The 27541-nt window shown below is 41.3% G+C and overlaps 2 protein-coding genes across 2 annotated transcripts in view; both read right to left on the bottom strand.

The window, feature by feature from the left end:
* Positions 1 to 19816, bottom strand: part of LOC129706689 (uncharacterized) — a 33381-nt gene extending 13565 nt beyond the window's left edge. Inside the window, exons 1-12 of the mRNA XM_055651088.1 lie at positions 19374 to 19816; positions 17918 to 17999; positions 16008 to 16175; positions 11144 to 11355; positions 10846 to 10940; positions 9659 to 9786; positions 7279 to 7434; positions 5653 to 5843; positions 5013 to 5098; positions 3026 to 3153; positions 1889 to 2044; positions 730 to 911 (exon numbers count right to left, since the gene is read on the bottom strand). Of these exons, the coding sequence (XP_055507063.1) occupies positions 730 to 911; positions 1889 to 2044; positions 3026 to 3153; positions 5013 to 5098; positions 5653 to 5843; positions 7279 to 7434; positions 9659 to 9786; positions 10846 to 10909 (1091 nt within the window). The 5' untranslated portion in view covers positions 10910 to 10940; positions 11144 to 11355; positions 16008 to 16175; positions 17918 to 17999; positions 19374 to 19816. The remainder of the gene's footprint in view (positions 1 to 729; positions 912 to 1888; positions 2045 to 3025; positions 3154 to 5012; positions 5099 to 5652; positions 5844 to 7278; positions 7435 to 9658; positions 9787 to 10845; positions 10941 to 11143; positions 11356 to 16007; positions 16176 to 17917; positions 18000 to 19373) is intronic.
* mslna (mesothelin a) overlaps positions 19816 to 27541 on the bottom strand; it is an 86498-nt gene continuing 78772 nt past the window's right edge. Inside the window, exons 46-51 of the mRNA XM_055651086.1 lie at positions 26508 to 26686; positions 25159 to 25305; positions 24123 to 24247; positions 22491 to 22624; positions 20732 to 20826; positions 19816 to 20149 (exon numbers count right to left, since the gene is read on the bottom strand). Of these exons, the coding sequence (XP_055507061.1) occupies positions 19973 to 20149; positions 20732 to 20826; positions 22491 to 22624; positions 24123 to 24247; positions 25159 to 25305; positions 26508 to 26686 (857 nt within the window). The 3' untranslated portion in view covers positions 19816 to 19972. The remainder of the gene's footprint in view (positions 20150 to 20731; positions 20827 to 22490; positions 22625 to 24122; positions 24248 to 25158; positions 25306 to 26507; positions 26687 to 27541) is intronic.

The following is a 27541-nucleotide window of genomic DNA, read 5'->3' as shown; positions in this document are numbered from 1 at the left end:
CATACAGAACAGCATCCATAGTCAGGATCGACCCCTGGTCTCTGGTGCTGTGAGGCAGCAACTTTACCGCTGCACCACCGTGACAACCCTAATGCTACTGCTGTGTAATTGTAAAATTTTTCCAATTTCACAAATAGTTACAATTCTATTGAAACAAAATCCTCAATACTTAACAGAAGCAGAATTTTGATATACATGTGTCATTATGTAACAAATAATAGGCCATTTGGTCAAAAAGGTTCAATAGTTAAGTAAATGGTATTTTCAAACTTCACAGCATCAAGTTAGCAGTTCTTAAAATGGACAGAATGCGACCTGGGCAACTACCGACAATACCTATTCAGAGAAGGGTAAAGCAAAAATAGAATACAACAGTTGTATGATACACATGTGTAGGAAGGAACTGCAGACGCTGGTTCAAACCGAATATATACACAAAAAGCTGGAGTAACTCAGTGGGACAGGCCGCATCTCTGGAGAGAAGAAATGGGCGACGTTTCGGGTCTGAAGGACCTCAACCCGAAACGTCACACATTCCTTTTCTCCAAAGATGCTGTCCGTCCTGCTGAGTACCTCCTGCTTTCTGCATCTGTCTTCTGTATGGTATACATGTTCTGCTCGATCATTTTTATGATGAGTCTTCTGAGGAATCGTCTGTGAAATTTCACACTATGTACCCACGAACACAATTCAAGTTATCGTTTTATCACATACAAGAAATCTTCTTACATTCCGTTAAGTGCAAAGCACTGGACTTTTTGGGTGTTGTTGAAGATGGAGTTGCTGATGAGTGGTAGGGCCGGAATCAATGTGACGTTTAACCATTCCCTCACATCTGTGCCTTTGATTTCAAATATGCTTCCGTTAAACACATCCCACATGCCCTCAACGATGTTATAGAAATGCCAATCCTGAAAAAAACCCACAAAATATTAAGTTTAAAATAAAAGCAAATTCCATTACGGTGGGTCTGAAAATTTGCAACCTTCAGAGCAAAATGCTGAGGGAATGCAGTTATTGGGGTCCAATTCCACTACCCCTACAACTACTGTTACGGGTCTCATCCTTCATACCCATTATTGGCACATCCCCTTCATAAGTTCATAAGTTCTAGGTGCAGAACTAGGGCATTTAGCCCGTCAAGTTTATACCGCTATTCGATCTATCTTTCCCTCTCAACCCCATTTTCTTGCCTTCTTACCTTAACCCCTGATCCTGTAACCCAGAACAGTGGAAGGGCTGGATAGAGTGGATGTGGAAAGGACGTTTCCACTGGTGGGATAGTCTAGGACTGGAGGCAACTAGCGTCAGAATAAAAGGACGTACCTTTAGAAAGGAGATGAGAGGAATTTATTTAGTCAGAGGATGGCGAATCTGTGGAATTCATTGCCACAGGAGGCTGTGAAGGTATCGTCAATGGATATTTTTAAGGTGGAGATGGATAGGTTCTTGATTAGTAAAGGTGTCAAGGGTTACGGGGAGAAGGCAGGAGAATGGGGTTAGGGGGGAAGAGATAGATCTGCCATGATTGAATGGGGGAGTAAACTTGATGGGCCGAATGCCCAGTCTTCTCCTACAACTTATGAACTTACTAATCAAGAATCTGTCAATCTCTGCCATAAGAATACCCAATGACATGGCCAGTGAATGCTGGTGCAGAATACATTCTTTCAGAGTGACTGCTAAGCAACAGGTGAGATAAATAGACTGTCCTTTCCACACCTGTATTTGCCAACAACAAACCACTCCAGCTGCAAAGGTACTCAGATCTCCATTAAATACCCCGGCACCCATCTCTCTCACAATGGGCACCATCACGGAAAGGTCTTTAGTTTATCTGTGCTACAGCAATTGGTCTCAAAAGGTAAAAGTAAGATCGACAACTTGCTTCTTGGATATTGGTGACAAATTCCGTGACGAGGTCACTCAGATACTCCTTGGATCGTATTTTCAACACAAGGATGGGCAGAGCCTTTGGGTCGTTAATGAATTCAGGTATTAGCAGCAGATCAACCAATTCCTTGGGGTCAGTATTTTCCAACACCTGTAAAGAATATTGCAACTTAATGTAGACATTTTGAAGCAAGCTGTGCAAAACAGATTAGTGTTAAAAAGTTTAAAAACAGACACAAAGTGTTGAAGTTACTCGGCAGGTCAGGCAGCATTATCTAACTGGATACTCTGCTCATGGCTATCACAGACACCAGTAGTTATGGTCCCTCTAGGTCAGACCCTTTCTCCCCATTACACTTCCAATATCCTGGTCTGGCCTTCAAGCCTCCTGCCTTACAGGTGGGACTAGTGCAGATGGGACATATTTGTCGGTGTGGGAAAGTTTCTCCATGACTCTATATTGAGGTCTATCCGAATGAGCCAGCATATGGGATGAATGAAGGTTTCCAATCCATGCACTATGCGGATAGCAGACAATTTGCCTCTTCCGATGACCCACTTCCATCCACCATCCTGTCCACCCATTCAGTCACTAAAAAGTTTCAACAAATGACTGCAGGAGGTGCGAGATATTTATCAAATCTGTTGAGGAGATAGCAAGGCTAGGTAAGTGAGGTCAGGGTGTGAATATTCAGGGTTGGCCATAAATGGAGCAAACATAAACAAAGTGTCATACATCATGAAAATAGGTCCTTCGGCCCAACTTGCCCACGCTGACCAAAATGCCCCATCTAAACTAGTCCCACCTGGAAAATTACCCAATTCATTTTACTTACAGCCTAGAACTAATCTTCGTCCCAGAAGATTTGTTCTACGCAGAGACTGCATAGTACATTGTCTGTGTGCTCCGGTTTACTCCCATATCACACAGACATAAGGGTTTGTAGATTAATTGACCCTCTGTAAGTCGCCTCTGCTGTGTAGGGAATGGATGAGAAAGTGGGATAGCACAGAACTAATGTGAGCAAGTAATCAATGGTCAGCATAGACTCGGTGAGCTGAAGGGTCTGTTTCCATGCTACATTTTTCTATCAATCAATCAATCGCGACAACAGAATCATGCGCTTATTACCTCAGTTAAACGATCATGAGGTACCATTGTAAGTATATCCGTTAGAAATATTAAGTCAAAATAATTTTGGTAGTATTTCTTAAAGTATAGAGTGAGACTGGTATTGTTATAACAATGTAGTGGGAATGCTGAAAAAGAAAAACAAAAAATGATTCAGTTACTTTTCAGTGATTCAATTCAGAGAAATAAAAACTTATCAACATCTAAAAGCCTATTTGTCCAATTAATTACTAACAAGTCTTGTACAAGATGTTGGTTAGGCAACATATAGAGTACTGTGTTCAGTTTTGGTAACCCTGTATAGGTAAGATGTTAAACTGAAAAATGCACAGAAGTTTAATATTGTATAGAGCTTTTATACTGTATATCATGTTGTTACTTGCGAGCAAAGCACTAAGGCAAATTCCTTGTATGTATACATACTTGGCTATTAAAATGTATTCAATTCAATTCAGGTTTTCCAGGGATGTTACCAGGACTCAAAGGCCTAGGCTACAGGAAGAGGTTGGGTGGGCTTGGACTTTATTCCTTGGTGCATAGAATGATCAGGGTGGTCTTTCAGAGGTGTATAAGATCATGAGGGAATAGATAGGGTAGCGGCATAGAGTAGGGGAATCTAAACCCAGGGGACATAGGTTTAAGGTGAGAGAGGAAAAATGGAATAGGAACATAAGGAGCAACTTTTTCATGGAAAGGGTGGTAGGTACATGGAACGAGCTGCCAGAGGAGATTGTTGATGCAAGTGCTATAATAACATTTAAAAGACATTTGGACAGGTAGATGGATAGGAAAGATTTAGAGAGATATGGATGGACCCATCTTGGTTGGTCGGCATGGGCAAGGTTGGCTGAAGGGCCTGTTTCCATGTTGATTGACTCAATGACTTTAACAATTAACAAGTCATTAATTTGCAAACATGAGTCATCCAGCCAAAGTCATAAATTTTTAACATGATTACCGCCTTGTGGCAGCGGTGAAGCCTCACGGGTCGACTGGCGGTCTGCGATTAATGAGAGTGCAGGGGTGGGAGATGAAAAACAATGGAGGGCCCGCCATGAGGGAGCGGGAAGAACAAGGACCTGCCATGGGGCAATTGCTGTGGGAGTGGAGGGGGGGTGGGGGAGAACAAAGAGGAGCCGGTGGTACTTTGTCATCGCAACAGGTGGCTGCTATTTGTATACATTGGGTATGCAAAGAAAGAATTTCACCGTGCCTTGTCAAATGTGACAATAAAGTATTCCATTCCATGTCAATCCTGACTTCAGCCATCAAGGCTGGGATGAATAGTTTTGTACACGGAAGGTTGTGAGTACCTGGGGTTGGTCGTGGAGGCAGATATGATAGTGGCATTTAAGAGACATTGGTTAGCTGATATGCAGGAAATGGAAGGATTGTGATTATACAGAGGCAGAAATGAGTTTGTCTAGACATTATGGTTGCACAGACATTATGGGATGTTGGTCCTGTTCTTGTGCTGTACTGTTCTATGTACTTCAGGATCAAGGGGTGGCACAGTGGCACAGCAGTAGAGCTGCTGCCTCACAGTACCAGAAAACTGGGTACGATCCTGACCTGGGGCACTGTCTCTGCGCAGTTTGCACGTTCTCCATGTGACCATGTGGGTTTGCTCCAGTTTCCTCCCACCTCCTAAATACGTACAGGTTTTAGGTTAATTAGCTTCAGTAAATGGCCGCTAGTGTGTAATACATAGAACTAGTGTACGCGTGATCAAGATCGGTGGGCCGAACGGCCTGCTTGTATGCTGTATCTTCAAGACTAAAAGTATGCTTCATCAGAACAATTACTGTTATAACCGTGCTTTTAAAATGTAATTGAATACTAGAAAACATTTGAAGAGGAGAATGAAAAAAGGATTAGTTACTGGAGATATAGGATGGGAGAATGAAAAATATTACTCTATGTGCTTGATAGATGGATCAAACCACAACATTTTAATACAAATGGCCAATTGTATTTACATCCTTACCTTTCGCATAATTTGATAGAGATTCATGTATGCTTTCTTGATCTTTGGGATTCACTTTCTCTTTGAAATTACTCAGTTGTCCAACACTGAAAAAAAAACACAGAATTTGTTGTGGGTCACTGGTTTAACAAGAAAATGGCCCCTCCACCAACAAACTTGAAGCCTACTGGATGAGAGGCAGCAGTAAAGTTGCTACGATGTTCTTCAAAGGAATGGAAAACCAAGATACGGAGAAGGCTTTTTTTAATCTAAAAGTCGTTTTAGTTTAGTTTAGAGATACAGTGCAGAAACAGTCACTTCACCCCACCGCGTCTGCGCTGACCTGTGATCCCCACACACTAATAGTATCGTGCACACACTGGGGACAATTTACAATTTTATGGAAGCCAATTAGCCTAAAAACCTGTATGTCTTTGGAGTGCGGGAGGATACCGGAGCACCCGGAGAAAACCCACGCTGGACACGGGGGGAACGTACAAACTCTGTACAGACAGCACCCATGGTCAGGATTGTACCCAGGTCTCTGGCGCTGTAAGGCAGCATCTCTACAGCTACGCCACCGTGCCGACCTCTTTGTAGATGTTAGCCAGAAAACTATAAGCATTGCAGTTAAGGACCGAGTACAAGAAAAAATACTTACATTTTATAGAACGTTTGGCAGGGAATGGATGGCTGGTCATCGTGGGTGGTGAAAAAGGTACGAGTAATCAAAGCCAGAGATGGAATGAATTCACCTTTCAACCATTCAGCCAACTCAGGATTACCCTTTCCAGACAAGCTATTGGAAAACTCAAGCTCGATGCCATCTATGACAGCAGCTGTAAAATTAATCTGAAAAATAATGTTTTATTTTGTTTTAAAACAAAATAGTTTTAAAAAAATGCTTGACAACACATATTCCATCAGGTTGCTCCATTTTGATCTTCCACCACCAATCACATCTTTTATTTCCACATATGATATTATAGAAGAGTATTAAATCACATGGGGAATTGATAGAGTGAATACACAGAGTCTATTGCCCAGGGTAGGGGGATCAAGAGCCAGAGAACCTTAGTGAGAGGGGAACGATTTAATAGGAACCTGAAGGGCAACTTTTTCACTCAAAAGGGTGATGGGTGTATGGAACTATCTGGCAGAGGACATAGTTGAGGCAGGGACTATATAACAGCCACACTCACCTTAAACCTATGTATTCTGGCTCTTAATTCCTCTACCCTGGGTAAAAAACTGCACATTCACCCTATCAATTTGATTAGAAAAGTTGACTCTGTGGGTGCTATTCATGGAGCAGAAATAGAGAGCGCAGACAGTCAGAACCTTTTTTCCTCCAGGGTGGGAATGTCAAAGACTAGAGGGCACAACTTTCAGGTGAGACGGATAGAAGTTTAAAGGAGATGGCCGGGGCGAATTTTTTTCCCCACATTGAAGGTGGTGGTGGTCCATGGAATGTACTGCCAGGAGTGGTGGTGGATGCAGATGTGATAGTGGTGTTTTAGAGGCTGTTAGATGGGCACATGGGTATGCAGGGAAAAGAGGGATATGGATCATATGCAGGCAGAGATTAGTTTAACTTGGCATCATGTTCAGCATGGACATTGGGGGCCAAAGGGCCTTTTCCTGTGTTATGTATTTCTATGTTCTAATCATTTCCTTAACAATAATACCCACTCTCATTTGAAAAAGTATTGAGGTGATATGTACTCTTACAGGCAACACGCCCAGCCATTTGGGGTTGCTTAGGCCTGACGTGGTTGAATTAAGCCGAAGAGCCCGTTTGGCTCTATGACTATTAAGGAACATAATTAGTTTAGTTTAGTTTAGAGATACAGCATGGAAACAGTCCCTTCGGCCCACCGAGTACACGCCGACCATCGATCCCCGCACATTAACACTATCCTACACACTAGGGGCAATTTTACACTTATACCAAGCCAATTAATCTACAAATCTGTATGTCTTTGGAGTATGGGAAGAAACCGAAGAAAACCTAAGCGGTCATGGGGAGAACATACAAATTCCGTACAGACAGCGGTAAGGCAGCATCTTTACCGCTGCCCCACCGTGCCAAATTCCCAAACCTTTGTAAAATTAATTCCCCAACCAATTAAATTTGTCTTTTGGCTAGGGTACACCCAATATCATTCCTTAAACAAAAAACACAATCTCAGGTACTGCAGACTCCTCCTTTGATAAAATGCACAGCTTAGTTGGAAAAGTCGTACATAGTGAGATTTCAGAAGGTACAGCAACATTTGTAGCTCACTTTTTCAGTCTCGGCGAGGAAGAGATAAGCAAGTTCAGTCAACTTATTGATCGGAGAGATATTAATTAAGATGGTGGCCAGAATACCGTAATCGTCAAGGAACCCGGGACTGCGAAGGATCTCAATTGCTTCCATTGGAGTGATGTTATCCAATATCTATCAAACATAACAAGAAATGTATACATTCAGCTGGACGTAGACTGGGCTAAAGACATAAATCCAGGGAAGTTACAGCAATAAAAACATTATTCGTTTTTTAGTTTGAAATGTAAACTGCAATGAGCATTTTAACATGAGTTTAGTTACATTTACAGTCGAGGCAGCCTCACCATTTTAACTTGACTAGGCATAGAAAGAAAGAAATATAGAAAATAGGTGCAGGAGAAGGCCATTCAGCCCTTCAAGCCAGCATCACCATTCAATACAATGTTAAATCCCGGGATGGCGGGACTGTCATATGCTGAGAGAATGGAGCAGCTGGGCTTGTATACTCTGGAATTTAGGATGATCGTATTGAAACATATAAGATTATTAAGGGTTTGGACACACTAGAGGGAGGAAACATGTTCCCGATGTTGGGGGACTCCAGAACCAGGGGCCACAGTTTAAGAATAATTGATAAGCCATTTAGAACAGAGATGAGGAAACACTTTTTCACACAGAGAGTTGTGAGTCTGTGGAATTCTCTGCCTCAGAGGGCGCTGGAGGCCAGTTCTCCGGATACTTTCAAGAGAGAGCTAGAGAGGGATCTTAAAGAGAGTGGAATCAGGGGATATAAGGCAGGAACGGGGTACTGATTGTAGATGATCCGCCATGATCACATTGAATGGCAGTGCTGGCTGGAAGGGCCGAATGGCCTATTCCTGCACCTATTGTCTTTTGTCTATAATATGATCATGGTTGATCATCCAAAATCAGAATCTCCTTCCTGCTTTCTCCCCATATGCCTGGATTCCGTTAGCCCTAAAAACTATATCTAACTCTTTCTTGAATATATCCAGTGAATTGGCCCCCATTTCCTTATGTGGCAGAGAATTCCACAGATTCACAACTCGCTGGATGAAAAAGTTTTTCCTCATCGAAATGGCCTATCCCTTATTCTTGAACTGTGACCCCTGGCTCTGAACTCCCCCAACATTGGGAACATTTTTTTCCAGCATCACGCCTGTCCAATTCCTTAAGATATTTGATATATTTCTATAAGATCCTCTCTCATCCTTCCAAATTCCAGTGAACATAAGCTCAATCTTTCATCATATGTCAGTCCCGCCATCCCGGGAATTAACCTGGTGACCATTGCTAGCATTGAACACATGGAACACGGTAGGTAGTGGTCTAATACGATGTCCTTCAATACTAATCTGTAATTCAACTGCAAAGCATGATGCTCTACCTAGTCATGGACAATCTCTAATGAAGTTTGTGCTGTGTACACCCTTTAAATCAATGTTTTTGATTTGTTATGGAAGTCACTCTTTCTACTTGACTCTGGATGGCACAGGGTGAATGAGAAGCATGGCAACGTACCACCAAGAGAAGAGATGGACGCAGACGCGCAAGCAATCTTTCGTTTTTATTGGAGATACAGCATGGAAACAGGCCCTTCGGCCCACTCCGTTCAAGAGCCTGATGGTTGTTGGGATGAGCTGTTCCTGAAACTGGAGGTCATGATTTTCAGACTCCTATACCTTTCTTTAGGACTTTCTTTCTTCCTTTTATCATAAATGTTGATGTGGACGTTTGATTTACTGGGAAGCAGATAGGCACGCACTCAATCAGGGCCAATAAATGCAGGACATTTCCCACTGAGTTCACTGCTGTGTCCTGAACAGCTGGTGAAATTATTCTATACTCTTCCAAGAAATGGCCCAGATTAAATTGTTTGCAGCGTTATAAATACATTTAGAGTGTTTATTCCAGTGTAGAACTAGAAAATTAAAACAGATCATGCTTTAAATCAAAGGTTCCCAACCTTGGGTAAATTGTGCATACCCAAGGGGTAAATTTGTTGATTCTGGATTTGTACATATTTATTCTCATTGACTAACTGTGTTTGGTTCTGGTATACCAGAATATCTGTTCATCATTAGTTGTTCATAAATAAGTGAAATAATTTTGTTATGTGCTATTAAAGTTGCCAGGGGTAAACAGGACGAAAAAGGTTGGGAACCCCTGCTTTAAATAGTCAGCAGGTCAAGCAGCACCTATGGAAAGAGAAACAGTGTCAAATGTTCAGGTCAAAGACATTCAGTAGAACTGATCAAAATGGGATTATTATTAGTTTAGTTGTAATAGCTACAGGCTGGTCTCATGAATAATATTGACCTGGCATCCCAATTCCAGTTACCCAATTCCACAAGAATAATCAATTAATCTTTACCTCAGACACACTGTTAAGTGACATAAGAGCAAACACATCCTTCAGGGTTAGAAAGCGAACTAAAATTTCAAACGAATCCCTCAGAAATACAACAAACTTTGGATCTTCATAACAATTAAGAGAAAACGCTGAGGAAAAGCAGAAAGCATTTGGTGAGTTTTCAATCACTAAATCATTCTTGTACACATTCTTATCATTGGAAGAATACAAAATAGTCCTTCGTAGAACATGAAGATATTACTCCATGAAACATTCTCTGTACGAATAATCAACCAATTAGGGTGGCACAATGGCGCAGCGATAGAGTGGCTGCCTCACAGCTCCAGAGACGAGGTTCGATGCTGACTACGGGCGCTGTCTGTACAGAGTTTGTACGTTCTCCCCATGACCTGTGTGGGTTTTCTCCGAGTGCTCCGGTTACCTCCCACACTCCAAAGACGTACAGGTTTGTAGGTTAATTGGCTTTGTTTAAATAGTAAATTGTCCCTAGTGTGTAGGATTGTGTTAGTGTGTAGGATTGTGTTAGTGGGTGGGGATCCCTAGTCTGTGCGGACTCAGTGGGCCAAAGTGCCTGTTTTCACACTGCATCTCTAATATAAACTAAACTAAATCAACAGCATTTGTTTTTTTTAATTTCGTTTTAGAGATACAGCGTGGCAACAGGCCCTTCAGCTCACCGAGTCCATGCTGACCATTGATCACCCGTACACTAGTTCTATCCTACACATTAGGGACAATTTACAGAAGCTAATTAACCTACAAACCTGCACGTCTTTGGCATGTAGGAGGAAACCGAAGCACCCGGAGAAAACCTATGTGGTCACAGGAAAAACGTACAGACTACATAGAAACAGCACCTGTCGTCAGCATCGGAGCCGGGTTTCTGGCACTGTGAGGCTGCAACTCTCTTGCTGCGCCACTCATTTGCCTTGTTTCATTGCAATATCCACTGTTAACGGAACAATGAAATTCTTACTTGCTGCTGCTTCACAGGGCCATAAACACACAAGTGAAAATTAATAATGCAATAAACTAATAATCATAGTGCTAGGTAACCAAAGTCAGTAGTGCAACCAAATACAGTCTATAGATTTCTGAAGAAATAAATCAACGACAAATTTTTACCAACAATTCTTCTAACATTATTTGCAATATATTGGATAATTGCAATTGGTTTTCTACATTACCTGTGGTATTTAGGTAATTAAAGATCCACTGTTTCAGGACAGTCCTTCTCACTTCTTGTGACATGTCTCCGAATCCATTAGTAAGTCCTTTAACACTATCACAGAGAAAGACAATTAAAATTACTGTAGATTTGACATAGTTCACATTAATAAAAATAGTCTGAATTGTAATCGAAAGAAACGTCCTCAATGTGTGGCAAATCAGTTAATGATAATTACATGTTCTAAGTAATAACAAATTCAAATGTTTAAAGGGTTATTCTTCCGATTTAGATTAAACTAAGAGTTGTTTACTCACACTTCTTGGTAACCATCACAGGTTAGGTTTCTCGTTAGAAGTGGGCTCACTGCCGACTGGGAAATGCCAGCAATAAATGGCCTGAGTCGTTCTTGGAACAATTCTGCCAGGAAGTCCCGCTGAGTTAAGTTTTCATTTGTCTTCACAATGTCCCACACAGAGTTTAGAAATATGACCTTCGTCGGGAGAGGAATTGTGTCTGTGTTTGGAGTCTGAAATAAATAACATTGTGCTTAATTTCAAAAAGGAGGTTTACAAGAATGATCCAAGGGATGAGTGGGTTAACATTGACCTATACTCGCTGGAGTTTAGAAGGATGAGGGGATGCCCCATTGAAACATACTGAATAATGAAAGGCTTGGATAGAGTGGATGTGGAAATGATCTTTCCACTAATGGGAGAATCTAGGAAAATAGGTCATAGCCTCAGAATTAAAGGATGTTCCTTTAGGAAGGAATGAGAAGGAATTTCTTTAGTCAGAGGGTTGTGAATCCGTGGAATTCTTTGCCATAGAAGGCTGTGGAGGCCGTCAATGCATATTTTTAAAGTAGAGCGAGATTGATTCTTGATTAGTACAGGGTGTCAGTGGTTATGGCCAAAAGGCAGGTGAATGGGGTTAGGGGGGAAGAGATAGATCAGCCATGATTGAATGGCAGAGTAAATTAATGGAACAAATGGTCCAATTCTGCTCCTATCACTTATGACTTATGACCTTATGACCTTTCACAAGTTTCAAAACTTGGGCTTGGAAATGACTACAAGATGGCAGAGAATAAATCCACATCCTGGAAAAATAGAGAGATGGGAGATGTATTCACGAGAGTTAGATATGGCTCTTAGGGCGAACGGAATCTAGGGATAATGGGAGAAAGCAGGAAGGTGGTACTGATTTTTGATGATCAGTCATGATCATATTGAATGGCAGTGCTGGCTTGAAGGGCCGAGTGGGCTACTCCTGCACCTATTTTCTATAGAACTTGGGTGGGACTAGGGCTGAGTGGATTCAGAATCCAGTCCTAAGCACCTTCATTACTCCCAGTCCTGCCATTCCCCTTCAGAACGAGATACAAGGAAGTGCAGATGCTGGTTTATAAAAGAAGATCACGAAGTGCTGGAGTAACTCAGTGGATCAGGCAGCATTTCTGGAGAACATGCATAGGATTTGTGTTCTCCAGAGATGCTGCCTGGCCCGCTGAGTTACTCCAGCACTCTGCGTCTCCTTTACAATGACCTGATTTCCGAGAGAAAATAGGAGCGCTGGATAAGATTCAATATTGCAGCTCAGAGCCCATAACTGGAGGATGCCCCACTCCAGCAGCTTGTGTTGAGTTTCTCGGAAACAGAGTAAAACAAGGTGCGATGGAGAACTAACATATACAAGTGGAAATTCGGTGTCAAGCCTGAGAAATCAATGAAAATGACAACATAATCTCAGCACTCATTCCCAGTCACTTCACATCCATCTTCCACTTTCTGATGAGGGAGCTAAAAAACTCTCCCACTTTGCCAGACATGCCAAGCTTCCTTCATACTCTGTTACACCATCAGAATCACCAATGTAACCATTTTATAGCCATGCTCCCATTATCCCTTCTTGTGGCCTTAGAGTTATTTATGTGGATAGGAAAGGTTTACACAGAGATACAAAGCAAATGTGGGCGTGGGACCACATTTCGATCAGCATTGATAAGTTGGGCCGAAGGGCCCGTGTCCATGCCGTATGACACTGTAAAGATCATTTTGGTCACTTAATCACTCCAACATTCTACCCTGTGTCAGATTCCCTCATCGGAACGATAGACTGGAGTAACTCATAGAAACATAGAAAATAGATGCAGGAGTAGGCCATTCGGCCCTTCGAGCCTGCACCGCCATTCAATATGATCATGGCTGATCATCCAACTCAGCTCTGCAGAAAAGGAATATGTGACGTTTCGGGTCGAGAACCTTCTTCAGGGTTCATTATGGGTAACCCTGTTCACATCATCCATTTTGGATGTCAGGTAAATACATGAGACATTCAGCCTCTCTCCATATCTGTACACGGAACTGCAAGGCTCATCGAGTGCTTTCTCTTTTAATTCCCAACAACCAGAGTATTTTCATTTGTCTTATAATCGTGTACATTAGCCCAGAATTGTGGACTGAGATGAGCATAGGTTTCTTATCGTGAGTCTCAAATCCAAGTCCATTATTTGATTTCAGCACATGGGTCCCCTCGCTTGCGAATTTCCCTGTATTTAATTTAATGGTATTTAATATTTAATTCACATCATCCACATATTTACCCTGTTAATGGCAATGTTGGAAATTATCACAGGATGCTGAAATCAAATTGTCTCCTATCACGATAAAATGGTGATTAATGCATTCCATATTAATCAGCATAAATCTAACACTACAACCTATATAGTTTACACCTTACAGACTGCAGTTAGTTTACAAGAGATTGTTAAGACACCCAGTCATCACGTACACTAACAATGGTTTTAAGAGATGTAATAACGTATCATATCAGCAATATTTCTAAACCTGATACCAATTAATGAATGGCACAAACATAATTAAAACTGTCCGTTAACTCCTTTCAAATTGACCATGATGGGCAAATGGGGCGAGCTTGCTTTAGTTTAGTTAACTATTGTCACGTGCACCGAGATACAGTGAAAAACCTTTGCTAGAATGCCATCAAGTCAAAGAAAAGACTATACTTGAATACAATTATGCCGTCCACAGCGCATAGGTAAAGGATAACGATAGGGGATCTTGGTCGGCATGGATGAGTTGGGCCCAAGGGGCTGTTTCCGTGCTGTTTGATTCCATGACACAGCTCCCTCCACTTTTCCTCCCTTAATGCTGTACCTCTGAAGCCATCCCTATGACATGATATTGCGATCAGTTTTGAACACTCCAATTAAGATAGCAGTACAAAGTTTTCAGGAAACAATTACACATTGCTAAACAGCCTTTTCTACAGATGCCGATTTCACAGAAACAAAGGGATTGAGAACTAAAGTGCTAATCAGGTGGAATTTCAGCGTCAAGTCTGAGAAATCAAAGAAAACTATGAACAGTAATCATCAATCAATCTGATCAGGCATTCTCAGTCAATTCACCATTAATGTAGTGCTATCCATTCTTCTTCCACAATATGATGAGGAAGTCATGTTTCCAGATAGACTCATAGAATATAGGTGCAGGAGTAGGACATTCGGCCCTATGAGCCAGCACCACCATTCAATGTGATCATGGCTGATCATCCACAACCAGTACCCCGTTCCTGCCTTCCCCAAATATCCCTTGATTCCAATGGCCCTAAGAGCTCTATCTAACTCTCTTTTGAATGCATCCAGAGAATCGGCCTCCACTGCCTTCTGAGGCAGGGAATTCCACAAATTCACAACTCTCTGGGTGGAAAAGTTTTTTCTCATCTCAGTTCAAAATGGCCTGCACCTTATAGTTAAAATGTAGCCTTTGGTTCTGGACTCCCCCAACATTGGGAACATGTTTCCTGCTTGTCCAATCCCTTAATAATTTTATATGTTTCCATAAGATCCTCTCTCATCCTTCCAGTGAAATTCCAGTGAATACAAGCCCAGTTGTTCCATTCTTTCAACAAATGACAGTCCCGCCATCCCGGGGATTAACCTTGTGAACCTATGCCGCACTCCTTCAATAACAAGAACGTTCTTCCTCAAATTAGAGGATCTATTCCTCAAAATACATAAGCGCTCATAACAACTAGAGAGCCCAGACTGAACTTTGAAAATGGTGCCAAACCTGGCGCCTCTTGCATGCAGGATCAGTAGACTATTTCTGTACAATTTGCCAATTGGTGTTGTGCTTACGAATGGTGATATTCTACTGTAAGTAAATAATTTCACTGTGCGTTTGCACTTTGTACACATGACAATAAACGCACCATTGAACTACTGAAGCTGATTTAGCCTCTCATGAGAACTATGATCTCACTGCATACACTCTGTCAAACAATTTTACCATTTTAAACGTCTCATTTCCACCCCCGATCTTATGGATTCAAAGTAGTACAAGAAAAGTTGACCTAACTCGGTGACACTGCACCGGTTACAATACTGGACAAGGAACCCAGAGGCCTGGAATAATAACTCAAGACCAGAGTTCAAGTCGACAGCAGGAGGTTAAACTCCAAGAAGAATTCAGATTTTAATAAGAGAATGGCCACATTGTAATGATAAGCACAAATCTGCTGGATTGTCATAAAACAGTAGACACAAATTGCTAGAGTAACTCAGCAGGACAGGCAGCACCTCTGGAGAGAAGGAATGGGTGACGTTTGGGGTCGAGACCCTTCTTCAGACTGAGAGTCAGGGGAGAGGGAGACATAGAGATATGGAACCGTAAGGTGTGAAAACACAAATCAAAGGAGATGGTGAACAAGGAAAATGTAGAATTGTTCATTGTTGGTTATGGGGAAGGTGACAACGAGGCATACAATCAGTCAAAATGTAATCAGGAGGACAGAGAAACTAGTCAGAGAACTAAGGTTGTGGAGGGACGGAGAAAGGGGGAACGCAAGGGTTACTTGAAGTTAGAGGAATCAATATTCCTGGGTTGTAAGCTGCCCAAGCAAAATATGAGGTGCTGTTCCTCCAATTTGCATTGGGCCTAACTCTGACAGTAGAGGAGACCCAGGACAGAAAGGAGAAAGATCAGTGCGGGAATGGGGGGGGTTAAGTGACTGTATTGCTAATACCAATCCCCAAAAAGGGAAAATAAATTGCCATTCCTACCTGATTTAGCCAAGTGTGCAATTGTATTCAGGGGAATCCATTTTATTACATCCCAAAGATAAATAAATTAAAGCAAACCTATAATTAGTTACCTTCCTATTCAATTTCTCCAATGCTTCATTTAGTGTAGTCTCATTAAATTTCTGCAAGAAAACAGTCAACGCTGTTTCATCTGAGATATTCAGAGCCTGGTCGCCAATAAAGCAGTCAAAAATACTCGTCAAGGCATCACTATTTATGCCACGGTTCAGTAAATCAGTCTGCAATGGAATTCATACAGAAAAATGTGATTAGCCAGCCAAGATATTTTAATATATCATAATATATCATCTAATATGTCACAAAATATTCACTTCCTTAGTAACCAATGTTTCCACGATGTATTACAGAAATAGTCTTACATAGCACAGTGACACAGCTGGTAGAGACGCTGCCTCACAGCACCAGAGACCCGGGTTCAATCCTGATCTTGGGTGCTGTGCACGTTCTCCCAGTGACAACCTTCAGGTGCCTCGGTTTCTTCCCACTTCTCTAAGACGGGTGGGCTTGTAGGTCAATTGGACTCTGTAAATTGCCCCTAGTGTGTAGGGAATAGATTAGAAAGTGGAATTTTTGCATCTACTTCCTACACATAGGTGAACTAGATGCAGTGTGAACGGGTGATCAATGATCGACGTGGACTCGGTGGGTTGAAGGGCTTGTTTCCATGCTGCATCTTTCAATCAAAATCAATATCTTGTAACATCCTCTGCCAGTTTATGAGTTGTCCATGTTCCATCAAAACACACAATTCTGCTTGATATTATCCAATAAATCCTTGAATTCTTGGGATGATGCTGAATAGGTAAAGTATGCAATGAACATGGCTGTATTTGCAAGTCTTTGAATTATCCATTGTTTAGCTTAGTTTAGTTTAGTTTAGTTTAGAGATACAGCACAGTAGCAGGCCCTTTAGCCCACTGAGTCTGCACCGACCAGTGATCCCCACTCACTAATACCATGCTACACATATTAGGGACAATTTACAAATATACCAAAGCCAAATAACCTACAACCTGTATGTCTTAGACCCACGCAGGTCACGGGGTGAACGTACAAACTCCGTACCAATAAGCACCCATAGTCAGGATCTGGCGCTGTGAGGCAACAGTTCTACCACTGTGCGACTATGCCTTTGCAATTCTTGTCAGAATATAGAAGTATTAATCACTGGGTGTAGCACATAGACTCTATGTCCTCATCAAATATGAGCTTGGCTGGGAACAACTTGTCGGGGTGTGTACAGATGGGGCACCTTCCATAGTCGGATGCAGATCCGGCTTCAAAGCCTTTGTGAAGGATGTCGCTCTACATGTCTCCTTCACCTATTGCATGATACATCGTCATGGTTTAGCGATGAAGACTCTCCCTCCTGGCTTTGAGAAGTGCTTTCAGATGTGGTGAAGATTGTGAACATCCAAGGGAGCACAACAAACTCAAGAATCTTCAAAGCAATGTGTGAAGAAATTGGCGCAGATTTCACTGTTTTGATATTCCACGCAGAGGTGAGCTGGCTTTCGAGTGGTAAAGTTCTCAATCATGTAGTATATCTTTATTGTCATTTTCCCGAGTACTCACATACCCAGAGGAAACAAAAAAACGTTGTTCAACCAGTGTCCATTCAGTGTGCAGTAAAAAATAAATAGAAATAAAAATACATATATCATGAACAAATTGGCAGACATGTGTTAATAAATCGAGCTGTTTTTTTTTCCAATTTTTGTTTTGGGAGTTACGGTACTGACCAAGAATGTCTGATGGGTCGTGGGGCTGAAAAGCTTAAAAACCACTGACATAGAGGAATGGAATTTTGAGCCTTCAGACATTCAATCCATTTCATTCATCGGTAGGTAAATCAGATTAATAGAGAAAAGAAGCACAATGCAGAATTCTACTGACATCTGTCCCTCAGCAACTTAAATATACATCCCTACATGATCTTTACACTGTGACCCATTCTCACCTTCGCACATGCGTATTCCGTGATGTTAAAGTTGCAGAACTGTTCAGGATTAACGTTAATGATGAAATTATTAAGAGCCGAACTGTGGGAAGAAAATCAAAACATTTCCATTGTGATTGAATTAAATATCCTTAATAAAAAAAACAATTAATGCTTTCGACAAAAACAATTACTTAAATTATTTGTTCTCTTTCTCAGAGTTACACAGGGTCTCTGTCACCAAGATCATTTGAAATGATTTGAAACGATTATTTGAAGCTGGTTTCCTTGTTGATCTGAAGGCTTCTGCTTTCCTCAAAGACATTATAGCCAATGGGCCAGGGAAATTTGATTTCCATTGGTCTCAGTTACCCAAATCCTACTTCTTTATACAAATGTTAGCACAAATGAACATGCTCACAGGCTTTGACCATCAACATCCATCTGGAAAATCTACTTTCGAACAGAGATTTTATTATAGAAACATAGAAACATAGAAATTAGGTGCAGGAGTAGGCCATTCGGCCCTTCGAGCCTGCACCGCCATTCAATATGATCATGGCTGATCATCCAACTCAGTATCCCGTACCTGCCTTCTCTCCATACCCCCTGATCCCCTTAGCCACAAGGGCCACATCTAACTCCCTCTTAAATATAGCCAATGAACTGGCCTCAACTACCCCCTCTGTGGCAGAGAGTTCCAGAGATTCACCACTCTCTGTGTGAAAAAAGTTCTTCTCATCTCGGTTTTAAAGGATTTCCCCCTTATCCTTAAGCTGTGACCCCTTGTCCTGGACTTCCCTAACATCGGGAACAATCTTCCTGCATCTAGCCTGTCCAACCCCTTAAGAATTTTGTAAGTTTTGTAAGTTATGTATTATTTATTCAAGTGCTAATAATGGACTATGTTTTAACTGATATTTTTTCTAATATTTATTGAATCAAAGCAGTTAGATTACAAGAAAAATATTAAAATCTTTTTATTTTAGAAATTGTTCTCAAAACATCTCAAATTAATATTTACTGCTAAATACAAATTAAATTTGACCTGTTATGTACAAATTCTACTTAAAATATTTTAGAAATCACAGTTAAGACACAAAAAGCTGGAGTAATTCAGTGGGGCAGACAGCATCTCTGGAGAAAAATAGGTGACCTTTTGGGTCGAGACCCTTCTTCAGACTGGCTTGAATGAAAATAGATCTGTTTCACTTTAGTCTTGACAAACTCCATTTGCAGTTGCGAATATGTGTACTGCAAAAATCCATCATTCTGAATAGTACAGGAGTAGTCAACTAAAGGTCATATGCATTCACATTTTATGTGGGTTAACATTAACAAAATCTGTGCATTAATTGATGCACTAAATTATACTATGTAGCATCTTTCCAGATCAAATGCATCGGGCTCGCATATTAACATTGGCTTTAGTCTGCCTGAGGCAGGGCACAAAGTAAGCTTTCCCTTAAATTCTTACCTGTCTTTGTCTGCACAAAATATTCTCTCTGTTTCAGGTGTGAAAGAGAAAAATATTATGAGATATACACTTTTGACATTAATATAAACACACAGATTCAGATTTAGTGTTAACAAACAGGATCTTTTTTCCCCCACGGTGGAAATAGCAAAGATATGGGGGCGAAGCTTCAAGGCGAGGTGGAATGGGGTGAATTTGAAAGGAAATGTGAGGGGCAAGTTTTTTTTTATATAGAGTATGGTGGGTGCATGAAATGCACTGCTGGGGTTTGTAGTGGAGGCAGAATCAGCAGTGGTATTTAAGAGGCTTTTGATTGTGCATGTGGAGTGGCAGGGTATAGAGGAATGTAGATCAAGTGCAGGCAGAGGAGATGGGTTTAATTTGGAATCATGTTCGGCATGGACATTGTGGGCCGAAGAGCCTGTTCTATGTTCTATGTTACAAAAGAAAAAAAATCAGAAGAGAAAGAAACTAACAATACAACAGGCAGTCATGTTACCCAAAGAAAATTTGACTATAAGTACACAACAACTACCAATAGATGTTTTGCATGCTTAAAAGAATATTTTTGTATATTTGTGCAAAGCATTGCCATTCTTTTAAGGGAGATACATGCCTCGTGTAGGATCTGGAGACCCTCCTGACAGACCCAGCCGACTGACTTCAGATTCAAAGTGTGAATTCACCCAGACCACTAACACAGTTTCATTGACTGCACTTGGAAGAGCTTGAACGTTGTACCCAAGCAAATTGATCAGATTTTGGGCAGTCAGGTGCTGAAACAAGAAAAGCCATTGTTAATTAAGTTTGCTTCACACGGCAACGCAGGGCAGCGCAGCAGTGGTCGAGTTTCTGCCTTACAGCTTCAGAGATCCGGGTTCGATCCTGACTACGGGTGTTGTCTGTATGGAGTTTGTGACCACGTGGGTTCTCTCCGAGAGCTCTGGTTTCCTCCCACATTCCACAGATGTACAGTTTTGTAGTTTAATTGGCTTCTGTAAATAGCTCATCCTGTGTATGTTGCAAAACTGGGATATCATAGAACTAATGTGAAAATTGGTCGGTGTGGACTCGGTGGTTTGAAGTACCTGTTTTCATATTGTATCTCTAAAGAAAATCCTCCGAGGGCAAGGTGGTACAGCTGATAGAGTGCCAAAGGCCCAAATATAAACGGTGTAGCTGGGCAGGCTGAGATGCGTTTGTATGATGGAACTAGGCTGTGATTACAAGTCCCTGTAATTTCTTGTGGTCTTGGGCAAGTCAATTGCCAAACCAAGCTGTGATTCCTGTGCTTTCTATGGTGCGCCCACTCCATAAGGTACATCAGTGAAGAAGAGCAATAAGGAGGTCATACCCACCTTTACTACTTGGGGATTCAGACTTGTAAAGGTTGCAATATCCATTTCCACTTCTCTGTTTGCAAGAGCTTCCAGATCACCCAGAGGAATTCCACCTTAGATGAAATACAGAAATGTTACAAGTCTAGAAAACTGCTTGGATAAACTTTGTGAAGTAGTTTGATACTTTAACTGAAATCATTTTAAATGCATTCGTATAGCTTATTAATGATATATAATGGCATATCACAGGTAGGAATTTGTTTATTCTTACAGCATTCAGCTTTGCATTAAAAACGGCATAGAGTATCAGGATTGAACTTGTCGATCAGTCAATATGTTCGAGATTATTCAGGCGGTATAAAATTCCAGAGTTTTATCTATCAAAGTTCCAGAATTGCTCTATTTCGCTCTCTACTTTGACCTAATCCCCCACTTTTTATTTAAACTTCCAGGTAGATTAGTTGCAAATAGCAAGCTTTCATCATCAGCTCAGTTCATAGCACCAGGTTTTCTGTCATAAGTTCATAATTTCATACGTGATAGGAGCAGAATTAGGCCATTCGGCCCATCAAGTCTACTACCCCATTCATTCGTGGCTGATCGATCTTTGCCTCATTCTGAGGTTGACTCATTCTCCTGCCTTCTCCCCATAACCCCTGCCACTCATACTAACCAAGAATTTATCTATCTCTGCCTTTAAAATATCCATTAACTTGGCCTCCACAGACTACTGTGGCAATGAACCTAAACAGATTCACCATCCTCTGACTATAGAAGTTCTTCCTCATCTCCTTTTTATTCTCAGTATATGGTCTCTGGTCCTAAAATCTCCCGCTAATGGAAACATCCTCTCCACATTCACTCTATCCAGGTCGGCAGGGTTCAATGAGGTCCCCCCCCTCATCCTTCTAAATTCCAGCAAGTACAGGCCCAGTGCTGTCAGATGTTCATCATAAGTTAACCCAATAATTCCTGGGATCGTTCGTGTAAACCACCTCTGGACCCTCCCAGAGCCAGCATATCCCTCCTCAGATATGGGACCCAAACCTGCTCACAATACTCCAACTTGCCCTTCAGCCCAACTTGCCCATACCAATCAACATGTCCCATCTACACTAGTCCCACCTGCCTGTGTTTGGCCCATACCCTTCTAAACCTGTCTGGTCCTGTCGAAATGTTCTTGAACAACTACCTCCTCTGGCAGGTTGTTCCATATACCTACTACCTTTAGTGTGAAAAGGTTCTCCCTCAGATTCCTATTAATTCTTTCCCCCTTCACCTGAAACCTATGTCCTCTAGAGATAAAAATTTTACCCGAAAAAATTCTATAATCAATACTTTCTGAGATAAAAGCTCATAAACTACCGACAAATATTTTTGAAAGCATTTTTAAGACATGTTTTAATGCTACCATATCCTTCATAGAAGATAACACATCAGGTCAAATAATATCAAATGAATACCACCTCATCCCATTTAGCTCTTCTCAAAATAATATCAATTGTTATTTTTAAACACAAACATAGAAACATAGAAATTAGGTGCAGGAGTAGGCCATTCGGCCCTTCGAGCCTGCACCGCCATTCAATATGATCATGGCTGATCATCCAACTCAGTATCCCGTACCTGCCTTCTCTCCATACCCCCTGATCCCCTTAGCCAGAAGGGCCACATCTAACTCCCTCTTAAATATAGCCAATGAACTGGCCTCAACTACCCTCTGTGCAGAGAGTTCCAGAGATTCGCCACTCTCTGTATGAAACATCTTGTCACTGACCTATGTATGCTTTTATGAGGTTGAAGTAAGGGATTGGGTCCCCTTGTTGAGATCCAAGTACGGAGAATGCTTCGATGTAAAGGAAATCTTTTGATGACTGTGTGCAAGTAGAGAGGTCCAGTGCTCCAGCATCCCTGAGAGAGATGGGTTATAGCGTTAAATATCTTCCTTTTGCTAAGAACAGCTCCACATTCCAATACAAACATACCAAGATAGGGTACAGAGACTCATTTCCACATAAGTCTCCCAACTTAATGCACACTGAATAAAACTATTATTTATCACATCGGAATAAATACCGTAAATATATATCGCTTATCTAAAAATTAGATGATTGTAATGCATTTGCATTTTAAATCATACAGAGACACACACACACACACACACAGACACACACACACACACACACACACACACACACACAGTTAAATTGAGTTATTTGAATTTTTTATTTTTTTTAAATGCCAATTTTTTTAACTGTTGTAATGTTCTTGATTAGTACGGGTGTCAGAGGTTATGGGAAGAAGGCAGAATAATGGGGTTAGGAGGAAGAGATAGATCAGGCATGAATGAATGGCCGGAATAGACTTGATGGGCCAAATGGTCTACTTTTACTCCTATCACATGACTTTTGAGATACAGCATGGAAATAGGCCCTTCGGTCCACCGAGTCTGCGCCAACCAGCGACCACTAGTTCTACCCTACTCACTAGGGGCAATTTACAGAAGATAATTAACCTACAAACCTGCACGTCTTTGGGATGTGGGAGGGAGCACCTGGAGGAAACCCACGCGGTCACAGGGAGAAAGTGCAAACTCAGTACGGACAGCATTTATTGTCAGAATCAAACCTGGGTCCCTGGCACTGTAAAGCAGCAACTCTACTGCAGCGCCACTGTGCTGCCCCAGTTAGACATTCAACTTTAAAAAAAAAAAATTTCTATTGGAGATATTTTGGTTTCCACTGCATGGGTCAAGTTGAATGTTGCAAATAAGAACATAATAACATATTGAGTGACTAAAATTGGCAATACTGGATCCACTTTCCTCCTTCTAATAACTGCTTGGCAATATTTAGATTAATTCCTTTCCACTGGAATTCATTTGAAGTAAATAAACAAACTATTGTCTACAGACCTATGTGGACCACTACCAATTGGTGTTATTGTTCAAAGATCCGGTCTGCAAAAATTATCCCAGTTTAAAACTTTGAATATAGTACTGCTTGCTATTGCTGATGTTACAGAGATGAAATACAGGATATTTTGAGAAAGATCAAATTTATGTTGTAGTCATACAACATGGAAAAAAGGCTCTTCAGGTTTGAAGGGATATGGGCCACCACGTCCCATCTACACCAGTCCCACCTGCCTACGTTTGGCCCATATCCCTCCAAACCTGTCCCATCAATGTACTTGTCTAAATGTTTCTTAAACGTTGCAATAGTCCCTGCCTCAACAACCTCCTCTGGCAGCTGGTTCCATACACCCACCACACTTTGTTAAGTTACCCCTCAGATCCCTATTAAATCTTGCAATGTTCAATCATGAAATCCCATCTAATCTGTAAAGTGCCTTGTCATATTTTCCACATTAATTATCATCTCCAATATCGGAAGGATTCAATACTTACGTTAGGTTTGAAATTATGAACTGGCTTTCATTCAGAAAGCACAAGTTTACTCCACCAATAGCTTTCAAAGCAACAGCATTTAAGCTTCCACCTAACTGCAGATATCTTGTTATGATGGATACAACCTGCAGAAAGAGATTTGAAGATTTAAGTGATTAGTGCAAAGAGAGATATCTTAAATATGTTTTTGACCGTTTACTTTTCAAAAGTTCATAAATTCTAGGAGCAGAATAAAGCTAATTGGCCCGTCAAGTCTATTCTGCCCTTCAATCATGGCTGAGCTATCTTTCTCTCTCAACCCCATTCTCCTGCCTTCGCCCTATAACCCCTGACACCTGTACTATCCATAAATTTGTCAATCTTCGCCTTGAAAATATCCATTGACGCCCTCCACAGTTGTCTGCGGCAATGAATTCCACAGATTCACCATCACCCTCTGACAGAACAAAACCTTCCTCATCTTTCTAAACTTATGTCCTTTTATTCTGAAGCTATGGCCTCTGGTCCTAGATTCTCCCACTAGTGTTCCTCATTCAGAATTATTTCATGGGACCACAAAGGGATGAAAACAGATAGAACCCTGAATTCCCCCTTCCTTGCCTCGTTAACAATAATTCTGCAACAATGGAATTTAGTTTAGAGACGCTGCACAGAAATTGGCCCTTCGACCCATCAAGTGCGTGCCGTCCAGCAATCCCCGCATACTAACACCATTCTACACACACTAGGGACAATTTACAATTATACCAAGCCACTTAACCTACAAACCTGTACTTCTTTGGAGTGTGGGAGGAAACCAGAACACCCAGAGAAAACCTACGCAGGTCACGGGGAGAACGTATAAACTCCGTACAGACAGCACCCTAGATCAGGATGGAACCTGGGTCTCTGGCGCTGTAAAGCAGCAACTCTCCCACTGCGCCACCATTATAATATCTGGGTTTAAGTGTTCAACTTCACTTTGCTTCAGAAACAAGTCCACATTTTTGTAAACTAATGATATTTTTTTAAGTTAATGTTTTTCTGGTTTACATACCAATGTATTTTGTAGTTGTGGCTTCAGTAGTTCAGAAAGAGTATCAACATCACTGATATTCCAATTATTCACGTCCGTTGCATTAAACACTGTGGAAATGTTCCCCAGAAGTTGAATCCTGTCTTCTGGCAACCCATTGGGGAAAATCTATTTTAAAAGACCCAAATAATAACATTCAGTCATTTAACAACATGATTAATAGCATAAAGATAAAACTTAAAGTTATTTGTTTTATTTAATATATTTGGTACCAGACTGAATTAATTAGTTGATCAGTCCGAAGAAGGGTACCGACTCAAAAAAATCATCTTTCCATAAGATACACACAAAAAGCTGGAGTAACTCGGCGGATCAGACAGCATCTCTGGAGAAAGGAATAGGTGACGTTTCGGGGTGAGACTCTTCTTCAGTCATTCTGAATTAACAGCATAACTCGGGACGAAACTTCACCCATTCCTTTTCTCCAGAGATGTTGTCTGACCCGCTGAGTTACTCCAGCTTTTTGTGTCTATCTTCGGTTTAAACCAGCATCTGCTGTTCCTTCCTACACAAATCATCTAACCATGTTCTGAAGAGATCAATAGTTCAACAGTGCTTTATTTGTCACCTCTGTAACTGCACAGTGAAATTTATTTTGCATACATTACTCATGCGAGCACCGACATTATTGCCACCATTATTCAAAGTTCAAAGCCCAGTCGGCCCCCGCGCTCATTGTACTAGGGCAATTCCCACGAACTGACATCTCTCTCATCTCCTCGCCTGGCCAACTTGTGTTGGGCTTCCAGAGATGCTGCCTGGCTCACTGAGTTACTCCAACACTTTGTGGTAAACCAGCATCTGCAGTTCCTTGTGTCTGACTTATTTAGTTGATTGCTTCCACTACGAACCACTGTCAAACAGCAGAGAAATAGCCCATCAAACCCACAGTAAGTTTGGGAAGGAAGTGCAGATGCTGGTTCAAACCGGAGACAGGCACATAAAGCTGGAGAAACTCAGCGGGTCAGACAGCATCTCTGGAGAAAAGGAATAGGTGACTTTCGGGTTGAGACCGTTCTTCAGACTGAGAGTCAGGGAAAAGAGAAATGGGAGATATAGACGGTGATGTACGGAGATATAGAACAAATTAATGAAAGGTATGCAAAAAGGTAATGATGATAAAGGAAACAGGCCATGTTAGCTGTGTGCTAGGTGAAAACAAGTACAGACAATGAGATGCAACAAGATTGAACCCACATCACTGGAGTCATTAGGAAGCAGCTCTCCATTTTAAATCAAAAACAGTCTGCTAATTATATTTGAATCATTGTGAATGATTTCATGATTGGCGCCTCCTTTGTGAACATTACCTGCAGCAGTCTGTTTTTCAGAACCTCCAGCTGAGAGGGATTACAGGATAGAGACCCCAGTTGAAGGACGTTATTGTCCAACACACGATCACTCAAACAAAGGTTTAGCTGGTTTGCATCGTAAATGGCTGGTGTCAAATCATTAATGTCTCCTGCTGTTATCTGCCCCAATGTACAGTCTGATTGAGAAGATGAAAAAAACATTTCAGTTTGCTGTTTAATCTTAAACAATCACTGAAAATTCTGCTCAGTGAGTAAACAATTAACAAAATATAATAATGGAACAGGTAGGGCTACGCATGCCATTAATTCAATGCAAGTCCACAGTTTTACACTATAAATTAATTGACAGTAATTTATACCACCGATGTGCCCAATAAAGACCAACATGTCACATTGAGCCAACGCAATTATTTTATCCAACCCCCAGAAACAGTTAGCTTTCCAGAGATTCCAAGAGCCCAAGAAGAATACATTCTCGGCCCCACAATGTATTCTTATAGAGTACCCAATGGGGAAATCCAACATCCCTTCCATTGACTTCATTTATACATCACACTGCCTCGGCAAGGCCAGCAGCGTAATCCAGGACCAGTCTCACCCTGGCCATTCCATCTTCTCCCCTCTCCCGTCAGGAAAGAGGTACAGAAGACGCACACCTCCAGATTCAGGGACAGTTTCTTCCCAGCTGTTATCAGGCAACTGAACCATCCTACCAAAACCGACAGAACAGTCCTGAGCTACTATCTACCTCATTGGAGACCCTCGGACTATCTTTGATCGGATTTTACTGGACTTTTTCTTGCACTAAACGTTATTCATGTTATTCCCTTTATCATGTACTTATACACTGTGAATAGCTCAATTGTAATCATGTATAGTCTTTCCGCTGACTGGTTAGCACGCAACAAACGCTTTTCACTGGATCTCGGTACATGTGACACTAAAACATTGAGGAAAACATTTTTCACACAGAGAGTGGTGAATCTCTCGAATTCTCTGCCACAGAAGGTAGTTGAGACCAGTTCATTGGC

Source organism: Leucoraja erinacea, chromosome 20 (genome assembly GCF_028641065.1).
Source record: "Leucoraja erinacea ecotype New England chromosome 20, Leri_hhj_1, whole genome shotgun sequence".
In the NCBI taxonomy this organism is placed as follows: Eukaryota; Metazoa; Chordata; class Chondrichthyes; order Rajiformes; family Rajidae; genus Leucoraja; species Leucoraja erinaceus.
The sequence above is the reverse complement of the archived record's forward strand: the minus strand, read 5'-3'. Positions and strand labels throughout refer to the sequence as shown.